The sequence below is a fragment of the Triturus cristatus genome, chromosome 9 (assembly GCF_964204655.1).
Source record: "Triturus cristatus chromosome 9, aTriCri1.1, whole genome shotgun sequence".
Classification (NCBI taxonomy): Eukaryota; Metazoa; Chordata; class Amphibia; order Caudata; family Salamandridae; genus Triturus; species Triturus cristatus.
Genome location: NC_140592.1, coordinates 1,208,521,886 through 1,208,543,978, shown reverse-complemented (window position 1 = coordinate 1,208,543,978; position 22,093 = coordinate 1,208,521,886). Strand labels below are relative to the sequence as shown.

At 44.9% G+C, this 22,093-nt stretch overlaps 1 protein-coding gene across 3 annotated transcripts in view; it reads left to right on the top strand.

The window, feature by feature from the left end:
- The window catches only part of FNTB (farnesyltransferase, CAAX box, subunit beta), a 155,613-nt gene that overhangs the window by 111,807 nt on the left and 21,713 nt on the right, over positions 1-22,093 (top strand). For all 3 annotated transcript variants that reach the window (XM_085627226.1, XM_085627225.1, XM_085627224.1), the window contains one exon: positions 8,059-8,173. In XM_085627226.1, coding sequence (XP_085483352.1) covers positions 8,059-8,173 — 115 coding nt within the window. The remainder of the gene's footprint in view (positions 1-8,058; positions 8,174-22,093) is intronic.

Sequence of the window (22,093 nt, the reverse complement as noted above, 5' to 3'; positions counted from 1 at the left end):
GGACAAGTAGATTTATGAAGTCTCGCATTCTTTGGACAAGTAGATAGTTAATAAATTCCACAATCCTGACCTTTAATCCTGAAGGTCCATTATGTCTTACGTACCTTATTTCTAACTGTTCGACAGTACTGGAGAAGGTGCCGAAACCCTTCAGAAATTAAGAGGCTCAGGATTGGTCTTCTCTACTCCTAGATGCTACCCATCCCTTCCACTTAGTGCCTTCTAAGTGCGACCAGTAAGTCACCCCTACAGCAGGCCTGACGGCCCTAAGGCAGGGTGCTTAATATTATATGTAAAAGCATATCTGCATGAGCAGATATGCCCCTGTGCTGGTCAGACCTATTACTGCCAGTGCAAGTGACCTGGGAAGCCATTTTTAAACATGTACTGGACATTGGTGAAAATGAGTTCCCCAGCTACATGATGGTTTCACTGAAAATAGAGATGTTTGGTACCAAACATCTCATCTTGGTAAACCCACACTGATGCCAATGTTAGATTTGCCTCTCGTCAGCAGGGAGTAGGTGTGTGTGGGGGGTTGCTGCGTAGGCTGCCAAAAAATATTCTCAGGTAAAGTACCACTCAAGGCGCGCAGGTGCGTAGCCATGGGCTCGTCAGCCCCACCGGCTCAAGGGAGCCTGAATATAAACAAAAATCCAATTGGACGCACTCTGCTCGTCCTACCAGCGTGTTACCCCAAAGCATTGTGGTCCATGAAGTAGCGTCGGCGGGTACGCCTATGCCAAAAGTTTAAAATGAATGTCGCGTTAGCCATCCTTGGACACGTGTTTCGAGGTAGTTGCCTCTCGTCAGCAGGGAGTAGGTGTGTGTGTAGGGTTGCTGCGTAGGCTGCCAAAACATATTCTCAGGTAAAGTACCACTCAAGGCGCGCAGGTGCGTAGCCATGGGCTCGTCAGCCCCACCGGCTCAAGGGAGCCTGAATATAAACAAAAATCCGATTGGCCGCACTCTGCTCGTCCTACCAGCGTGTTACCCCAAAGCATTGTGGTCCATTAAGTAGCGTCGGCGGGTACGCCTATGCCAAAAGTTTAAAATGAATGTCGCGTTAGCCATCCCTGGACACGTGTTTCGAGGTAGTTGCCTCTCGTCAGCAGGGAGTAGGTGTGTGTGTGTAGGGTTGCTGCGTAGGCTGCCAAAAAATATTCTCAGGTAAAGTACCACTCAAGGCGCGCAGGTGCGTAGCCATGGGCTCGTCCGCCTCACCGGCTCAAGGGAGCCTGAATATAAAGAAAAATCCGATTGGCCGCACTCTACTCGTCCTACCAGCGTGTTACCCCAAAGCATTGTGGTCCATGAAGTAGCGTCGGCGGGTACGCCTATGCCAAAAGTTTAAAATGAATGTCGCGTTAGCCATCCCTGGACAAGTGTTTCGATGTAGTTGCCTCTCGTCAGCAGGGAGTAGGTGTGTGTGTAGGGTTGCTGCGTAGGCTGCCAATGCAGGATATTCCCTGGTAAAAGCTTCATACATTATGCATGAGGAGTTTGGAAACTCAGCAGGACTACCATCTCCTGTATAATAACCATGTATAAAGTTAATTGTCAACGTCATCCTAAGTCCGACAAGTGGCACAGCAAGGTAGAACCCCTGGGGAGACCTTTGGGTATAAAAACATCACATATTGCTTAGACAAGTAGAGGAGATCAGGATATCTTTGCCGACTCAAACACGGGAGACGCTGAGGATCCTGCATGGTGATACTCCAGCTTTTAGTGGTCTAACATCCCTTGCAGGGTGTCTAACTTGAGACCAAATGGGGTCCCATAGCCTCTCACTTCAGGTCATGGGGTTGACTTTATCCTAGAGGGATTCTTGGCGTAACACCTACATACATGCTGGGTACACTTAGGTTCATCTAGTTAGGGTAGCATCGTAGGAGTACGCATTTTATTGTCATGTATTTTATATACTTGCCTGTATTCATGGTAATAGCAAAATGGTAGAAATCTACCCTCCTTTTACTTTCTTAGTGCTTCTTATCATTTATATCTGTTACGGTCTAATGGTTGTTTCAGCACACCTATTTTACACTAGAATAACGCTTGTTGAACAAATGTTCATTGAAAAAGGTCCACACCGTGTATTCTGTGCATCTCTCGGAGACTAAGTGAGCATGAGTGGCTGAGCGAAAAGTAGTTCATTGTTTCCACGTTCCTGAGGGATCTGGGGTGTCATGTTCGATAGTTGCCAAGAACTATTCTCTCACTGATGAGGAGTTTCTAGTGGCAATGTGAGCTAGCTGGTACACAGGCCAACATACCCGGTGGGGGTGTCTAGAATCAGTCCAACACCAATTCTACAGTGTATGTTGTCTAAACATGCAGATCCTATACAGGTTGTATAGAAACTACACGACAAGAGGAAGCCACCTCCCCCCCCGTTCAGAGCAACCTTGGCATCTGGACAGGGTGAACAATTAGCTAGTCAGGTAGGTGTGCCACCTCCGGGCTCGTACCACCCCTAAGGTGGGCTAACTGTGAGTTGGGCACATTTTTTTCAGAAGTAGCCATCTTGATGATGGCATACCTAGGTATTCTGGGACGGGGTTATGCCTACTTCCCACAAGAAGTGGTCATACAGGGGGCATAGTGACCCCAATGGTCAGTAGCCTATTGGCTACTACTCTGACTCCCCTAACTTCACTATTTAGGGGACTCCCTGCCACAAGAGAAGCAGATCCTGATGACCTACGAAGATGAAATGCGTGAAAGCAGAGAAAATGAAAGAGAGAACCTGACTTGACCGCAGCCCAGCTGACCAGTCTGCCATTCTCCATCTACTCTGCGCCAAAGACGTCTCGTCCTGCAGCTGTGCGCCGCCAAAATCCTGGGAGGACTGCCTGCCTTCAATAAAGACCAAGACTTCTCATGAACAGCAGACCTGTTCAAGAAGAAGATACTCTGATGCCTCCAGACCCGTCAAAACCTAACACATGAAGCAAACACTGCACCTGTCTCTTCTGACCTGGGCTGTAGTGGGCCTCCGGTGCCAGCAAGGTTCCCCAGACCCAGAGTCCATCGTACGTTCACCTCTCCTGGACTCCCTGACGTCGTCTGCAGCCTCTGCACTCAGGCCCCCTCTAACACGACTGCTCCCGATAACAAAACCCGAAGCCTAAAGACACACTGCACCTGTGATCCCTGGACTGTGGCAAAGAGGACCAAAGGTGTCCCTCCGTCTCCAAGCATCTCAAGGCCTGAGCCCACATGCTGTTTGTCCTACTGGCTTCCTAGCCAGACCCTGCAGTCACTTTTCGCAGTGACCAATCCTCAATGAAACCTATTGGGCTCCCGACGCTTTTGCACCCTGCACCCGCCCTCGTGCCGCCGCTGGTGGTGGACTGCTAGTGGTGCCTTGGACCTTGCCCACCACTCACCTCCTAGTGATAGGTCTTGTAAGTCGCTGTCTTATACCTGTTTGCAGGCCGTGTTCTTCCTTCCATAGGACAACATTGCAGAACTCCAAAATTGCAGTGTCCACTTTCTAAAGTGAATAGAATTTATATTTGAAAACGTACTCACCTGAACGATATTGCTCTGATACCTAAACATACATGAAGGTACTTGGTATTTTTATAAATTAGTGTGGATCTCTTTCTTGAGTCTTGTCTGTCATTTATTGATCACTGTGTGTATTTGCAAATGTCTTGCACTCCTCTGTGTTAAGCCTAAGACTGCCCGACCACACTACCCACTAATAGAGCACTTTGGGGTTGCATAGCATGCCCTGTCCCCTAGTAAGGGAACCCCTGGACTCTTTACACAGTATATCAGATTATTGATCTATCGCATAAAGAGCCAGATTCCTACAACCAAGCCATCTAGTATTTGCAGAATCCAGAAACCAAGCTATCAGGTTTGACTGGTATGTTCTAATCATCAAATAGGTCCAATCTATAAAAAAAAAATATATATATCAATAAGCCTATTTTATATATCAAACACCCACATGCTAGAAATCTTTTTTTTTTTTAAAGTATCAAGAATGGAAATCAAATGGAACCACATCCCTTTTCTCACTTTGTCTAACACCCCATTAATGTGGTCTTTATCATGCTTCTAACGTACTCCATCTTCCAGGCATCAAAAGGTCTAGAGCTCACTACCCAGGCCTAATTGACTAGTTTTTTAGCCACTGTAATGGTAATGTATTGCAAATAAGTAAAACTATTAGATGGTGTGTTTAATTCTAGCCAAAAACAACCAAAGTTATGTCTATATTCTTTAGCCTAAAAAAGAAACTTTTAGAAATAAACACCTTAGCCCAGGACAGAGTTAGTTCTTTACAGATTGCAAGCATGTGGCTAAGAGGGGCTTGCAGATCCAAATATCAGGTAGACTTTAATTCTATCCCAAATGTTTGAAAGATTATCACGCAAGAAAAAAAAGTGAGGCTTCTTCTAATCGGGGGCTTCAAATTGATATGCAATGACATATAAAATTGTAGACAATACTTATCTTCTAAATAAATGATAGAAATGTCACTTCTGTCTCTAGTTGATTACATGCCAATTGGAGGAAAGTACCTCTGTCTCTGCAATCCATCTTAGCCTGAACCAATTCCATATTTAACATTTGTTAAAACTTCGGCTTGGGAAGAACTGACACCCCCACCCCGTACGTAATAATTCTGCACTTCTTATTGTTTGTTTGGTCACAAATCCTGCACTGATACTGGTCACTCACGTGTTTGAGGACCGAACGGTGTTTTGACTATGTAAACCATAAAGACTCCTCTTCCCTGTAGTTCAGAAATTTCTAAAATAGGTAACTTTTTCTCTTATCAGCATCATATTTGTGCTTCTTACCTTTTTATATCCATCTTTCAGTATGTACTTGGGTGCTCGACTTCTGCAGATGTCCTGTTTTCTTAGGGGGAGGGAGTAGTGCATGTGCTGTTGCTTATGCATAGTTATAAAGCTGCTCAACATCTTTGAGCAGAGTATTGAGAACATATGATGGTGCGTTTTCTACCCTATTATGTTTCCACAGTGCATGCTATTGAATCCTTTCAAAATACGTGCATTGTAGCATGCTTTATCACTTACACTCTGCATTCATGTTCTCCACTGAGATGGGGTGTTTTTCCTTGGCAATCGATCCAGTTCCTTTTAAGCAGGGTATTCAGATAAGTATACTTAGGAGTGGCATTGCTGTATAGTTTTTGAGATTTGTGTAGTTGCAGGTTTGGTGCCTCTCCGCTGTGAGAAGACGTTGTACCATATGTTTGTTTTTTAATTCCACCACTGACTGATTTCCTTATGCCATCAATACTGCCCTTCCATCTGTTAGCGTTATTTGTCACATTTTTATGCTCTGGTCAGAGGAATAGTAAGTTTTCACAACAGAGCTTTTATTATGAGAAGGACATTGGCCTTTGTCTGTCCCAATTTCTGGGAGCTTTTAAAGCTACTCCTCGCACCTTCCTTCTAGTAATGGTTTAAGGCTCCCACTTGTGCTCTTTCAAAGATATGTGTCCTGACAAAATTGTTGAAAAGGAAATGATTTGGATCTTCATAGTGCCTATTGTTATTGTGGCCTCTGCGATTGAGGCATTGGCTCTGCATGTTCTAAAGTATGAGACATGCCTGCATTGGAAAGGACCAACCCAAAATGGTGACCGATCCATAGAAAAGATGCTGATTGTCATTATTTACTATGGACAATAAAGCAATTGCCCACCTCCATCTTGATGCTTCTTCCATCAGATGGGAACAGTTAATTTCAGTGTTTTGTTCTTTCTCTATAGTATCCTGCAGCTATTTCAGTCCACTCTTAGTTCCTCCCACATCAGTCTTGCAAGTCTACCATCACTCTTCAACCTTTTCCTGTAGTAAGGGAGATGACTGTTATATAGCAGAGGGACCTGTAACATGATGCTTTTGATTGTTTTTCCCTGTGTGTCCAGGAGGTGAAATATAACTGATAAAACAAACATATGTACTTGTGAACCCTTTTATGAAAAATAGCAGTTTGAAGATGGAGTCTGCATTGAGACAATTGTGGGTTTTAGGTCTCATTCTGCCGAAGGCTGACTTTCTAAACACTTTAACAAACCAAACCCTCAAAACCAATGTTTGGCACCCTCTGATAATTTGACATGGGAAGTAAGATTCATCCGTGGTGCAGGCATTTAGCAGCTTGTATTGGTAAATGCACACCAGATACTAAGCAAAAGTTGGGAAAGTTTATCAACTTAGAATGCTAACACAACACAGGAGCTCTAACATAGCAATTTAGTTGCAGATAAAGAACCTTTTCTTTATTTATATTCTCTGTGGCAGTGTCCCAATGGCGCACTTGCATAGAAAGGTTCCCAGTACTCTTGGGGTGGAGAAAGAGAAGTGTACAGGGATTCAAATTTTAAGAAATGTGTGCTGAATTTAGGTGATGGAGGACAGCCTTTTTTGTGCCATGAAGACTTTCTTGTAGAGACCTTTGTGTATTAATTACAGAGCTCAAATTCCATATGCACTTTCGCTGGAAGCCAGTAAATGACTTCCCCCCTGTTGTATATTCTCTCTTTTTGCAACTTTTATGACAATCAAAACGACATGATTTGAGCGCAAAAGATAATCTAAGCTTGGGGGAAAGAATAAATCACCTTATTGGAACAAGCTCAGAGCTGATTAAACACCAGGCATAGTAGTGAGGAAATATGAATTTTATGATCAGTTATGTCCCCTATCGTAGACCCCAACGGCTCCATGTGCATGCTACAAGTACATGTATGTTCCCTCCAGTTCCAGTTATGAAGACGCAAATACATGTGCGTCCACCGTCAACATGTCCTCTTTCAGATCCGCCATGAATGGGTCAGATATTCCATTCCTAAGTATGAAAGGCCACCGACTTTATGTGGTTCACTTTCCACATTTTACAGATTCAGGCGAGTAGGCCCTGAATTCTGCCATCAAGCCTTTTCCTGCCTTCTGCCTCTGACAGCTCCAGTCCGAGCCCGCATCTGTATCCCTGAACTTTGTCCTACTCCCTGCGCGGCTAACGGTGCCTGATCCGGCCGTTGCCTGCCAAAAACTGTATTTCACCTTCAAGATTATCTGCTTCGCTCCTCATCCGATGCATTCCTGTCTAGTAGTTTAGGTAAACATTCTTCCAGCTACCGAGCAAAGGGCCAGGCCTCACTGTCCTCATGCAAGTAATTCATAGCCCGTTACTATGGAAGATTCCTGCCCCCTCGCATCTCATGTAGACACTTAGACGCTTGTACACGCACTAACAGTCAGTATAGAATAGATTCCGTCCCAGAGACCTTTCCTTTTGGATAATACAGTTCTTTAAACATAAGATATTAGATATGATTTGGGATTAGGTTGACATGACCCCTCAGACTTCTGTCTCCACATGTAGAGCTAAATGTCAAGTCCCCTTCACCCTCTAGTTGCACGTCAATCACACGTCATGCGGCTGCGCACGCATCTCTGCCAAGTATTTCTGCTGACATTGCAGGATTCTCTTATGGATCCACCCACTTGTGACATCATGTTTAATGACGTTTCTAGTTACGCCTATGTTTACGCCTTTTTTCATTACGTATGTGTATCGTTATCTGTATTATCAGCTGTTACGCCTCCTGCATCTGTCTTAATGTAATGCTTTTCATATAAATACCTTTACTTGTCAATAATGTATTGCCTTCCCTTCCTGAACCTTCGTGGTGATGGAATTTGAAGCCTACAGTTCGAACTGTAATTCCTTTGTAGAGGAATAAAGCCTTTCAGAACCTCTAATACCACGGATTCTGCCTCTTATTTTTACTGAGTTATTCTTACTAGACTTTACCATAACATAAAAAATAGTACCGGTAATTAAATATTTACCACAGTAGAGCTATCTTCCTGTGCAATAAATGACATGTGAAGGGAGCATGTCTAGTGTGCATTTTTCTACGAGTTTCACCTGTTCCTATCAGTCAGTGTGTTATTGAACTACAAATTCTACTCCACATTGTAGTGCTGTGCACAAAATGATGAAAGTAAAATGTTGGAAATTTGTTACAAGTCATGTATTTTTTAATTCTAGGGCAAGAGATTTTTATCATACCTGTTATTGCTTGAGTGGGTTGTCTATAGCTCAGCACTATGGCGGTGGAGAGATACTCCATGAAGTTATTGTTGGTGCACCAGAAAACCGTTTGGTAAGAAATATTTTGCTGAGTTCTGTACATAGGTGCATGCTAGCTCAAATTAAGTTCCATGTATGGCAATCAATAGTATAAAATGATCTTGTGTCTGATAAATTTCTTTCTATTGACTATCAAGAATTTTGATATCCGCTTTTTTTGTCATGCCTGATTTGTCTACCTTTCCCAATCAAGACCTCTGCATTTATTTTTGCTACTGGTGAGGGTGTGATGCAATCTGTAATTTTGCTAAAGATTATGAACCGAAAGTGGTGGTGTTCCGTCCAAGATTAGTACAATATGATTTAACAGTTTGAAATGATAAGCAGCCATGAGGGTTCTCTACAGAATAAAACCAAGAGTTGACGTTCAGCAAGCACTACAGGCTCTTGCACTACCTATTCAAAATGTGTTTGAATCTAATATTGGTAAAGGGCGCACAGTATCGTGTAAAAGAGCTTCAATACATTTGTTAATTTAAAAAAAAAACAGATTTACTCTGGCTAGATCTCTGCATTCTTACATCAGGAAATTCTTAAATTGCCTCTCTGGGCAAAATGTAGGGATGCTAAGAACAAAGTTGCCCTGCCTATTATGAATGAACTAGTTGCAATTGTGAACAACATGTGTTTTTTTTACTTATTTCTAAACATCTGTCTGCTGGCAGGTGATTATAACCAAATGATGCTGTGGGGTCTTAAAATGAGTGGCTACGATTAATTCTACTCGAAATCTGTTTCATATAGTGCAATTGTTTGTCACCCAAGGAAATAACATTAGGCACAGTGGATTTTGTATACAAAGAAGGTATTGTCTGTGTCTTATTTGGTTGAGTCCACTGGAGTGGCACTGTCCTACTCCAGTGTGAGAGGTCACCTATGATGAAGCATGCCATGATAAGTTAAAGATGAGGCGACCTCTCAAATATTTTTTATGACCCTGTAGGCTACTACCGTTGCATATAGGTCAGGATGGACAAGGTTGACTTGATTCCCACAGTATCCAAGTACCTAAGGAGGTATGACGTTGTAATCATGAGGATGCACTTGGGTTCTTTTCCCTCTTGACTCTCCTGTGAGGATTAGATGAGTTGTAGAGAAAATACCGTTAAGTACTTGCAATCTGGTGAGCTTCAGAATATTCTTATGTTTGTCTCTCAGTTCTACCTTGTCATCAGTAACAATGCTTGTTCATCAAGATTGTATTCCATTTATACAGTATTTTCATCAAAACGATGAAAAAATAGAAGCAGTAGCAAACTGGTTTGAAAAATTAGTGCCCGTTGTCTGCATAACCCATAAACGCATAGCAATAGACAAGTGTTCCTTTAGTAGAGAGTTAAAGAAGTGTAAAGTAGATATATAGTGGATATAGAGGGACGATATTCCAGTTTGTCAAGAAGAAAAAATGAGTAAAACCAGAATAGTGTAGGAAGCATAAGATGATAGAAGCTGGAGCTGATACACAACAGCTGTTACAGGTAGTAGAATAGACTGAAACCAGAGTAGTGTGGCAGTGAATAGATTTTAGAGTTATATAAATAAATCCATAAACAATACAATAATACATGAGTGAAAGGGGAGCCAGCAAAGAAAGGGAAGAGGTGAAGTTCTTTGTGCCGCAGGAAGGTGAAGAAATAAAAGATGAAGGGAAGAATTAAAGGTAGACCTCAGATGTAGGAGAATAGGCAGCAAGTCCAAATAGTAGAGAGGAGCACTAACTATGATTAGAGCACACAAAGGTAGAAATGAGCAACTTCGTTGGAATGGGGGAAAAATACTGGGATGGTGTGAGAGATAGAAGAAACAAAAGGTAAGAAGGAAAGTAGAAAATTAAAAAGCATGTCTGATTTCCAAGTCAAAATGGATAGAATGGAGTTCGGAAGATATAGAATAGACAGTCGAAAGGGCATGATAAGAAGATGCTGAGAGAGTATTTCACTTTTAGTAGGGTTAACATGAAATGCGCGAGAAATCATCTGCGTCCGTAGAGAGGAAGCCAGATGGATAGTTGTGGAACTGTCTGCATAGAATTAACAGGACAGTCAAAAAGAATAGCTAATGGAAGCCCCAGAAACCGTATAGGGGAAAAAAAGAGAGTTGCTAATACAGTGCCTCTTGTAACACAAGAGTAAAGTGTTCAAAGACATAAGAAGCTTAACATACATAGTAGTTGCTGCCAAGAACCCTATCGCTCACAGATCTTACCGACCTACTCAGCTCCTTCAAAGCCACTTCCTATGGTTATTTCTTACCCTTGTCTTTCATCAAAGCTCTCTCCGGGAAAGCGTTCTCACCCCCTGCTCACCATTGTCAATACCTCCTTCTCTTAAGGCATCTTCACAAAAGCTCTCAAGATGGGCCAGATCCTCCCACTCCTAAGGAAACCTGTACTAGACCCTGTTTAACATAACATCTACTGCTACATCACTAACCTACTCTTTATTGGCAAGATGATTGAAAAAAACTGTCTATGCTCAACTCCAAGATCACATCAGTGCTCACCCTCGCCTGCATGACCACCAATCTGGCTTTAGATCGCACTGAAGAACAGAGACCACTACATTCCACAACGCAGATGATTGCCTCCTGACTACATATGAAGATGCTTCCTGTCTCCTGATATTGCTGGACCTCTTGGCTGCCTTCAACACATTAGACCATCCAACCCTTATCCACACCCTGGAGTCGCGAATGGAATACACTGGTACTCTAACTTTTCAACTGGCAGCAGTTTGTTCACATGGCCTCCAGATAAAAAAAGTCCCTTGCATGTGCATAGTCCCCCAGTGTACCATATGGTCACCTGTGATATTACCTCTACATGGGGCCTCTTGGTCTCTACTCCTAGATAACTGCATCAAAATCACCAAAATAACAGTATACAACGCTCTGCTTGAATGCCTCCTCTTCTCCAGACATTCAACGCCTCAAACGTTACCTGCACTTCATCCAGAGCTTGAAGTTAAGCACATTACGGAAGTTCAACCCCAAGATAGAATTTCTGTTATTTGCTAAGAACAACAAGCAAGAAATATTACAAACCTATGATGTAAACCTTTGTGGCTCTAACCCAAACTTGCCCCAAATGCTAAGTCACATGGATCGACCCTGGACACCAACCTCCCCCTCAAGGAACACAATGACAAAAACAAAAGGAAGGCAGCCTGGTAGCAGTTCTCTCTTGAAAAAAATATTTCTTCCAATACACAACTTCAGAACTATTGTTCAAGCCCTCCTCCTCTTGTATTTGGATGGAGGGAGAGCCTATTCTTTGGCATTATAGACTTCACATTGCCAACCTTTAGGGCATTGTAAACGCCGCAGCACATCTTTTCCAGGGCCTGACAAATTGTGAGTGTCTTGCCCCCATCCTGATTGAAACTATTGTCTCCCGAAGCCGTCCCTTACTGTCTTCAAAACAAATTCCATCATTTACGAAGCAGACCTGCAGCCCCTGGTTATCTTGAGGACCACTCACCTCTCTGGTGTTTGTTGGCACACTTGCAGCCAGGACACTATCAAACTATAGAGTAAGAAGTATAAAAAAAAAAAAGTAGACGTTTTCCATCTATGCACTCAAGATCTGGAGCAACATACCAGTGTTCATCAGGACCACCTAAACGCTGCTCCAATTCAGGAAAGAGTTGAACACTCATCTCTTTAAAGAACACTACCCCACAATGTAGAAACCATACACCACTGCTTCCATCACCCAGCTACTCTCTTATCACTCATTGACTGTATACTTGCCTTTGGCCCTGCACAGTCCTCCACTGCCTTTTGGCTAGGTCTCTGCTGTACAAATACCATATAACATACATACTAGATGGGGGAGAAAAAGCGCCAGAAAATGTCGTACCGCTGTCTTCAAGGGATACCGGAGAAAACAAAACAATTACAGAATGTTACTTGCATGCAACTACAGATCACCATTGGTACATTTCATAGTTTCCTACACTTAAGTTATTTTCTGTCGTCAGTCTCTAAATTCTCGGTTTAAATGTTAAATAAGCAGCATCGACATCTAGCCATTTAACATAATATCATGTACAATCTTTAGATCTTATTGTCAAACTAGAAGGGACTCTAGACTTAAACAGCCCACCCTCTTAGAATCTTTCAAAGCTGAGATTCTCCCCACATTGTCAAAAAAGGCATTTATCGAGCCTCATGAAAGGGTACCAGTGAAGTTCACAAACTATGTATCATAAGCAATGTTGGCAAACAGCATATGCAGGTCATATAGATAATAGATTCATAAGCTTAAATAATGACCAGCACTTGGTCTTAACAAACAGCAAAGGCAGGTGGGGAGGAGTCTCACCTTGGCAACAAAAACAAACTCTTCCATATTTCCCGTCATGTGCAAACATTTAAGCACTGCTGTGTAGCAGCCATGAAGTTATCAGTCAGCAGAATTCCAGCAAAGAGTGCTGCTGTTGTAGCAACGCCTTGGTTTAAAATTACCACTCACAGGAGAGGCTTTTTCCTGCTTTTGATGGGATTGAAGAGGATGGCTGCTGCAACATAGTAGACCATCCCTCGCTTAGACAATTTGTGCCCTTAGTTTGAATTTTCAAGTGCTAGAAATAAATTATAGAAATACTTGTACTTATGGATATTTCTGACTGCAGATTCCTTACCTTTAGAATATCTCTAGCATCAGACTGGATTTGGAGAATCCTTCAGAAGTGCTTCCACGAACCAACAGGAGGGGATGATGTCTTACTGCTCAGGAAGTCAGAGTGCAGCTGCATATAAGCACCATCCCTATATACTGATGTCCATTTCTTTCTTTCGTCATCCTTCGAAGAAGAGCCAGAGCTCCTCTCCCAACTGTGTCCTTCTTCCAACTACTTTCACATATATTCTGCAGTGTGCTAAAAAGAAGTCGCTCCCAAAAACAACAGGATTCCAACTATGCTGAAACTTCACAAAGCAGAGGTCTCTCACAGACCTGCACGTCGTGTGTCTCTGGTGCTTGGGCTCTGGTCACGGCTCAAAACTGTTCAATGCATGTGCTCCAATGCACCCAAAGGTGATCCAGGAGGCAAATCTACATTGCAGATTAGAAGACGCTGCGTTTAAAATACAAGTTTCACTTCAAGATGCAGGGCTATTTGTGATCTCGTTAAAGTGGCCGGTCCAGCGCAAAGTCCCTATCTGGGGCAAAATATTCATGAAGTCAAGGTTGTATATGCGGCACATGTGTAAGAAATTTAAGCACGACCCCAACCTGCCATTCAAAATCAGGTAAGAATGTGCTAGGGGTCAAACGAAAGATCAAATACCACAAGTGTCATTTGACTCCGACCCGGTCCTGCATTTCCAAAACTGTCGCCGACTCCACAGCACATAGTGGCCTTCAAGGAGGCCATACTGCAACTCTTTCAAATGCTCCTACTACCAGGGCTCCCCAGTTAGAATTCCACCAAAGAGCTTTACCGTGGTACCAGCTAACTTCTTGGGACCCATTCCTGGGCAGATGCCGATCCAGACTTCCACTCTAGCACCTGGGTCCACACCAGTCTCTTCTGGGCCAAAGAGGACTCCACCAGTGTCAACCCCAGACTCCTTTCTGGTACATATCTCCGATCCCAAACTGACATCGGCCTGCTTCAGGCCTATATTGCCCTACAAAGATTCCAAAAGCGCAGGTATTCATTAGGAACCAGACTCTAATCCTCAGCCGCTGCCTCGGAGCCAGTATTGTCAGAGGCTAGAAACCTTACTCGGATCTGACATTGACAGAGTTCAGGGTGCACAAAAACATTTCCACAACACCGATGATAATGAGGAGGTGGTAAATCTGCTTCCCTACTAGGAGGCATATTATGACATTCCTCCCTGGCTGCAGATCGTTCCCAAGAAGCAGATGGGTCTTACAATTTTGTGAAAAATGACTCCCATTGCCCACTCATATAAGAGCAACCCTCAGCAGGCCATTCTGAAATCTTGTTGCAAGAAGTTGACCTTTTGTTGGCCAAGGTTGCTATCAAGTGAGTGATGGATTCAGAGTGAAGAGATGGTGTGCTATTTCTGTGAATTCCTTGTACTGAAGAAGGACAGAGGCCTCTGGAGTATACAGGACCTCCGTCCACTGAATTCCTTTCTGAGAAAAAATAAATTCAAAATGTTCATCCTGTTTTACGTTCTTTGTGCTGTAGACCCAAGAGACAGGACAGTGTCCTGGACTTGCAGAACACAGTTTTTCGCGGCATGTGCACCTCTAGAAGCACATGCTCTGCATACTCTTGCCATCTAGTGTTAGGCTTGTACCTGTACAACTTGTTTTTCTTTGAAGAAGTCTTTTGAGTCACAAGGTATTGTGACTTCTCCTATGACTGGTATTGTGCATGATCATCTGTTCCATTGTTAGATTGTTTTCTTCCTCTATCTAGTTCAGACGTGTGTCACTGAAGCTCTGAGTCGGCGCTGCGCGGTGTTCATCATCTGGGCCTTTTGGTGCTTCCGCTCTCATTTGGTACAAAACAACCCTGTTTGCAGTTTGTTCATTTGGGCCCGTACCAGGATATTCACCAGCCTGTCATTGGGGCTTCGGCCCCTAAACCTTGCTCTTCATTGAGAATGTTTAGGCTGTGATGGAAAGGACTCCCTTTCATTATTGACCACAGTACCATTTCAAATACTTGTGGTACAAACACCACTTTGTCTGCAACCCCTGCTTGTCCCCCGAATATGACAAGGCCTCCACTTGTTCCGGTCCAAGAAGACCCCCGGGTGCCGACGTGACCAGGGACTTGGGGCAGCGGCAAGACGATGACGCCCCGACATCTTCTGTGCAGACATCAAAGTAAAAGCGGGTGCCTCAGAATCTGCAGGACAACCAACTTATTTCACTCCAGAACCAAGCTGTCCTTCAGAATCTGAGAATGACGACTTGCTGACCCTACCAGGACAGCATCAAAAGCCTCTGACTGTGAATACTGTGTCCCATCGCTCACACCAACGTCCCGACCACTGCCCTTCAGTTATCCAGGTATCAAGTCCACCACTGTCCTAACAGCCTTCCGGGCTGCCACTGCATCCAAGATTTGGACAGTACCAACACAAAGCCTCAAAGCCTGTTCCAACTCTGAACCCGAAACCATCGCATGTGACCAGGCCCCCTTCAAGGCCAACAGCTCCATCAACGCCTTCCAGTGACTCCGCGCCAATGCAACCTTGACTTTCGGAGTCAAATCACTCCTCGACGCAAAGAGCGGCTATGGAGTTGAAAATGCCATCACCAGCTTTGGAACTGAAGCAGATGACTTTTTAGTGGAGACACTTTCCCACACACAGCGCTCAAACCAATACCTGCCTAGGCTCAAGGGCATGTTAAAATCCACCCACGAGGTTTTTTAAGATCCAGTTACGGCTATAGTAGTCACACCCAGGGTTGATGTTAAGTATAAGGCCTCTTCTGCAGATCCCACGTATGAGAGGAAAGCTTCCACCGGACTCCCTGGTGGTGCACATCGCCTGGAAAAGAGCGAGTGCCCAAGGTACTGGGGATGCCCCGCAGCTGGATAAGGACAGCAAGAATATAGATGCAGTGGGCAAAAGAGTGGCCACACAATCTGCTGCCCTTTGGCACATCGCCAACTCGATTGGCCTACTCTCAAGGTACTACTGAGCTCAGTGGGATGAAATGTAGTAACGTATCGAGGATCTCCTGGGCCAATATAGTTAAAGGACCCAGGAGCTCAATACCACCATCCGGCGTGCCCTGGATGCTGTGGACACCGCCGCCTGGGGTACTAACTCCAGCATCCTAATCCACTTGTACGGCTCGCTCAGTGTCTGTGGCTTTAAGCCAGAAGTCCAACATCATCTGATCAACATGCCCTTTGATGGAGAACACCTCTTTGGGCCTCAAGTTGATCAGGTACTTAGGGAAAAAAAAATACATGGACACTGCTAAGGCGATAGGGGCCTCCTGGCCTCCCCCCTCCCTCTCCCCCACTGTGCAAGTTCCTTTCGCCGGCAAGACCACCTCTTCGGAGGCCTCCACCTCCTTAACAGCAGCAAGCCTCCTGAGGTTATTCTCAGGGTAACAACAGTGTGAATAACTCAAAGGGCAGGGTTGGAGGCGGTGCAGCAAAGGAAGGCGCTCCTGCTAAGAGGTGACTCCCTCTCCCTTCCCCCAATCAGACAACACCTGTCGGGGGCCACATACACTGGTTCCTCACCCAATGACAACACATTACCTCTGACCTGTGGGTTCTGTCCATCTTGGAACATGGCTAGTGTCTGAAACTCGCAGCCCAGCAACCATCAGCACCTTCTCCAGAAAGATGTGAATGCACTAATGCTCAAAGGGGCTACAGAACATGTTCCGCCGCACCACAACGGGGTGTATCCATGTACATTCTCATCCCTGAGTAAAACGGTCCCTCAGGCCCGTCATCGACCTCGGGCCCCTCAACAAATACATTGTCTGAGCACTTCCATATGGTCACGCTTCAGGATGTCATCCTGTTGCTGCAATAAGGCGATTTCATGACCGCCCTCAACCTGAAGGACAGCTATTTCCACATCACAATCCATCCTGCCCACTGCCGGTATCTTAATTTTGTGTTAAGTGGGCAGCACTTTCAGTTCAAAGTTCTGCCCATCGGGGTAACAGCACCCATAGTCTTTACCAAAAGCCTTGCAGTGGTAGCTGCACATCTCAGGAGGTGGGGCATCCACTTATTTCCATACCTCAACAACTGGCTGATACAGAGTGCATGGAACAGTGTCTCTACCCCACACTCAAAATCACCTTGGCTTCACAATCAGTGGGCGAAAAGCCCACCTCCATCCACTTCGGATACAGCCCTTTTTAATGGCAATCTTAAATTCAGTCATCAGGAAAGCTTATCCCCGTCCTGCAAGAGTCCAAACCTTTCCAGCACTTGCTTTTTTTCAACCAAATCATCAGTTAACTGTCAGGGAAGTGATTTGCCTCTTCAGCATAATGGCATCTTGCATCACCATCGTTCCCCACTCACAAATACACATACGTCTGCTCCAGGAGTGCCTAAGTGCTCAGTGGTCTCAAAAAGGGGGGGGGGGGCTATGGGAGGATCTACTGTTGATTCAGGCCAGCACCCATCCATCGTTCTCTGCAGTGGTGGAATAGCAACAACCTGTTGCAGGGCAGGCTCTTTCTAGACCGAATCCCACAAGTCCATTACAATGGACCCCTCCCTCACAGGTTAAGGTGGACGCATCTACTGGATAAGACTGTGCAGGGTCTATGGACGCCCCCTTAGTAATCCATCCATATCAGCCACCTGAAGTTGCTGGCAGTCCAATTTGCCCTCAAAGCTTTTTACTGCCATGGACATCACAAAACAGTCCTGATCAGACTAGACAATATGACTGCCATGTATTTCCTTCTGAAACAGGGGCACATGCTGTCCCCAACTATTCACATTAGTGCTGAGCATTTGGCATCGGACAATCCACCACAGGTTTCACCTTCTAGCAGAATACCTTCAGAGAGTGGACGAGTTTGCAGACCTGCTCAGCAGGATGCAGTAACAAGTCCACAAGTGGGAACTCCACCCCCAAGTCCTACTCCTGTATTTCCAACGTTGAGGGTTTCCCCGACGTAGATCTCTTTGCAACTGCAGAATTGTCAAATGCCCAGGCTTTGTCTCCAGGTTACCACACCCGCAGTCCATAGGCAATGCACTATGGATGAACTGGTCAAGGATATTTGCCTATGCTTTTCTGCCTCACCCACTTCTCCCATACATGGTCCAGAAATTAAGTCGGACCTCTAATAACTTCATACTGGTAGCTCCCACGTGGGCCAGGCAGCCATATTTCACAACCATTCCCGAGTTGTCCTTAGTGCCAAATGAGAAGCTTCTGACAGGCTGGACCTTCTCACTTAGCATCAGGGTATAGCCAGGCACCCTAATCCCAGGCAGAGCCATGTCAGAATCTTGCTCCTGATGTCTTAGAGTTTGGGTATCTCAGTTTGCCAGCTGATGGCATGTCCATATTTGGAGACTTGGTGTCTACCACCCAAGCCTGCTATGCGGCAACGTGGAAGAGGTTTGTGCAATACTGCCTTCCTAAACACATTAATCCCCTTAAGCCTGCAATACAGGACATTGTGTGCTATCTTTTACATTTGCAACACTCAGGCTTGGCTTACACCTCCATTCGCGTACATTTGGCTGCGTAGCAGCATACTTGCAAAACAGGGAGCAGTCTTGCTGCCCCTGTCATTAAATCCTTTAAGGCGGGATTGGAAGAAGTTATTCTTCCTAGGTTGCCTCCAACCCCTTTTTGGAACATCAATGTGGTTCTCAGTAGACTGATGGGACACCCATTCAAGCCCCTTCACTCCTGTCCTCCCCAATGTCTATCATGGAAGGTAGGATTTCTAGTTGCTATTACTTCTCTTAGACAGGCCAGTGAGATTCAAGCCCTCACCTTGGAAGAAACTTTTTTCAAGGCTCACGCAGATAGGTAGTCCTTAGAACTAACCTGAAGTTTTTGCCAAAGGTAATCTCCCCCTTCCACCTTAACCAAACCATTGAACTTCCGATATTTTTTTCTGCACCCAGACTCTGTAGCGGAGAGAGCTCTGCACATGCTAGACGTTAGTGCAGCTGTGTGTCGTCTACACTAAGCCACACCAAGGTAGGGCTATTTCTAAAGCATGGGTGGCGTGCTGGCTAGTTAGGTGTATTCAGACCTGCTATACCAATGCCAAACATCAACTCTTCGTTCCACCCAGGTCCCATTCTACGTGAATGAAGGCTGCTTCTAAGGCTTTTCTGGGCAGCATCCTGTTGGCTGATATCTGTAAGGCAGCTACCTCGCCCACACCACTCACGTTCACTAATCACTACTGTGTGGATGTTCTAGCTCGTCAACCGGCCAGGTGGGTCAGGCTGCACTACATACACTTTTTCAATCTTATACAACATCCTCTGGCTAGCCAGAGCTTAAGGGGACATTTGCTTTCCAGTCTGTGCAGAGCATTTGTATCTAAAGCTACACATGCCACTTACGAAAATGTTAGATACTGTGTAAGCATCTGTTCGTGGCATGTGGTGATGTAGAGTCACGTGCTCCCTCCCTCCCTCCTGCCTTGACACCTTTGACTGTTGTATATATGTGTGTGTGTATATATATATATATATATATATATATATATATATATATATATATATATATATATATATATATATATATTATATATAATATATATCTCTTACCTTGCTCTTCATACACACTTTTGCATGGTCATCTCTTATCACTTTCTCTTCCATCTCCATCCTCAGCAGTCGTGTGGGAAAACAATCTAACAATGGAACCCATGATCATGCGCAATACCAGTCATAGGAGGAATCCCAATACCTTGTGACTCGAAAGACTTATTTGAAGAAAAACAATTTGTACACGGTCAAGCCCAACACTAGTTGGCAGGAGTGTACGGAGCATGTGAATCTACAGTAGTAGATGCTACAAACAGATGGCTAAAGGGTAAATAACATTTTCCTTTCACAAAGCGGTCCTGCAGCCCTATAGGCATTATCTGTGGTTCAGGGTGAGGTCAGAACACTTCCATTTTGCCATGCTTCTTACAGCCTTACCTCAGTCTCAACCGCTTGGATGATCACGATAATGATGGTAGTTGTCACTGCCGACCTTTGGACGCCGGGAGATGCATGAGTTTCCATACCTTGATGACTGGCTGCTCAGAGTGGGTTCACCGCAGTCTTTCTCCACACCATGGTCAAACTCGTGTGTGTGTGTGTGTGTGTGTATGTATATGTGTGTGTGTGTGTGTGTGTGTATATGTATATATATATATATATATATATATATATATATATATATATATATATATATCCAAACGAAAAGTTGCTCACGCAGATGAAGCGCCCACTCGACGTTAAGATTTCACCTTTTTATTTAAACTGACAACAGCGAGTCCAGCGCACAGATACAGGCAAGGTTACTTCAAGCCTTTCGCCGACGCGTTTCTGGAGACAATTCTCCCTTCCTCATGGCAGGCTTATGGAGGAGAGATTCAGCTGCCCTGCATTTTCATCTGTTAGCCAATTACAAAGTCCCGCCTCCTGGGGCGTGTTGCACCGTGGCATTATGGTTCTTGCAGTCCAAGTATTAATCATCCATAGTGGAGGCAGCAGTTACTCAACCTTCCCATATTGATCTCCATCGGGTCGCTTGTACCTCATTGCGCTGGGCGCGTTGCTTCTCTTGTGTCAGAATGAACGGTGACGCCGTTCCAATGTGGTGTTCTCTTCTAAGAACATCCGGACCTGCACAATCGGCAGTAGGGCAGCTTCGTGACCAGAGCGGGCCACTTAATATCCAAACGAAAAGTTGCTCACGCAGATGAAGCGCCCACTCGACGTTAAGATTTCACCTTTTTATTTAAACTGACAACAGCGAGTCCAGCGCACAGATACAGGCAAGGTTACTTCAAGCCTTTCGCCGACGCGTTTCTGGAGACATTTCTCCCTTCCTCATGGCAGGCTTATGGAGGCCCGCTCTGGTCACGAAGCTGCCCTACTGCCGATTGTGCAGGTCCGGATGTTCTTAGAACACCACATTGGAATGGCGTCACCGTTCATTCTGACACAAGAGAAGCAACGCGCCCAGCGCAATGAGGTACAAGCGACCCGATGGATATCAATATGGGAAGGTTGAGTAACTGCTGCCTCCACTATGGATGATTAATACTTGGACTGCAAGAACCATAATGCCACGGTGCAACACGCCCCAGGAGGCGGGACTTTGTAATTGGCTAACAGATGAAAATGCAGGGCAGCCGAATCTCTCCTCCATAAGCCTGCCATGAGGAAGGGAGAAATGTCTCCAGAAACGCGTCGGCGAAAGGCTTGAAGTAACCTTGCCTGTATCTGTGCGCTGGACTCGCTGTTGTCAGTTTCAATAAAAAGGTGATATCTTAACGTCGAGTGGGTGCTTCATCTGCGTGAGCAACTTTTCGTTTGGATATTAAGTGGCCCGCTCTGGTCACGAAGCTGCCCTACTGCCGATTGTGCAGGTCCGGATGTTCTTAGAAGAGAACACCACATTGGAACGGCGTCACCGTTCATTCTGACACAAGAGAAGCAACGCGCCCAGCGCAATGAGGTACAAGCGACCCGATGGATATCAATATGGGAAGGTTGAGTAACTGCTGCCTCCACTATGGATGATTAATACTTGAACTGCAAGAACCATAATGCCACGGTGCAACACGCCCCAGGAGGCGGGACTTTGTAATTGGCTAACAGATGAAAATGCAGGGCAGCTGAATCTCTCCTCCATAAGCCTGCCATGAGGAAGGGAGAAAGGTCTCCAGAAACGCGTCGGCGAAAGGCTTGAAGTAACCTTGCCTGTATCTGTGCGCTGGACTCGCTGTTGTCAGTTTAAATAAAAAGGTGAAATCTTAACGTCGAGTGGGCGCTTCATCTGCGTGAGCAACTTTTCGTTTGGATATATATATATAATATACTTCCAGTCCCAGAAGGCTTTGTGATGATGTTACTCACCTGAGTGCAATTTTGATTAAATATGGGAGTATTGCTGGAGTCCTTGTGTTGGCAGTTATTCAGTAAGCAGCAAGCCTCAGAGGAAGGGCGTAGCCCGAAACGCGTCAGGCGCTGCTGGCGCTGGATGCATCCGTTTCTCACCTCAATTTGAACGCGCTGATGGTAGAGTGCGCCCCGCACCGTTGGGTAACTGTGGACCTTACATATATATAAACACATATATATATATATATATAAGCACATATATGCTGTTGCTACAGCCAAAACTAGTCTCTGCTGGGTCGAGGGAGGCCCATAGAATTAAAGAAGCCTTAATCCCAAAGTCCTCATATGCGTGCTCTTTTCCTTTGGGAGCAGGAGTTGTGCATATATATATATATATGTGCGTGTGT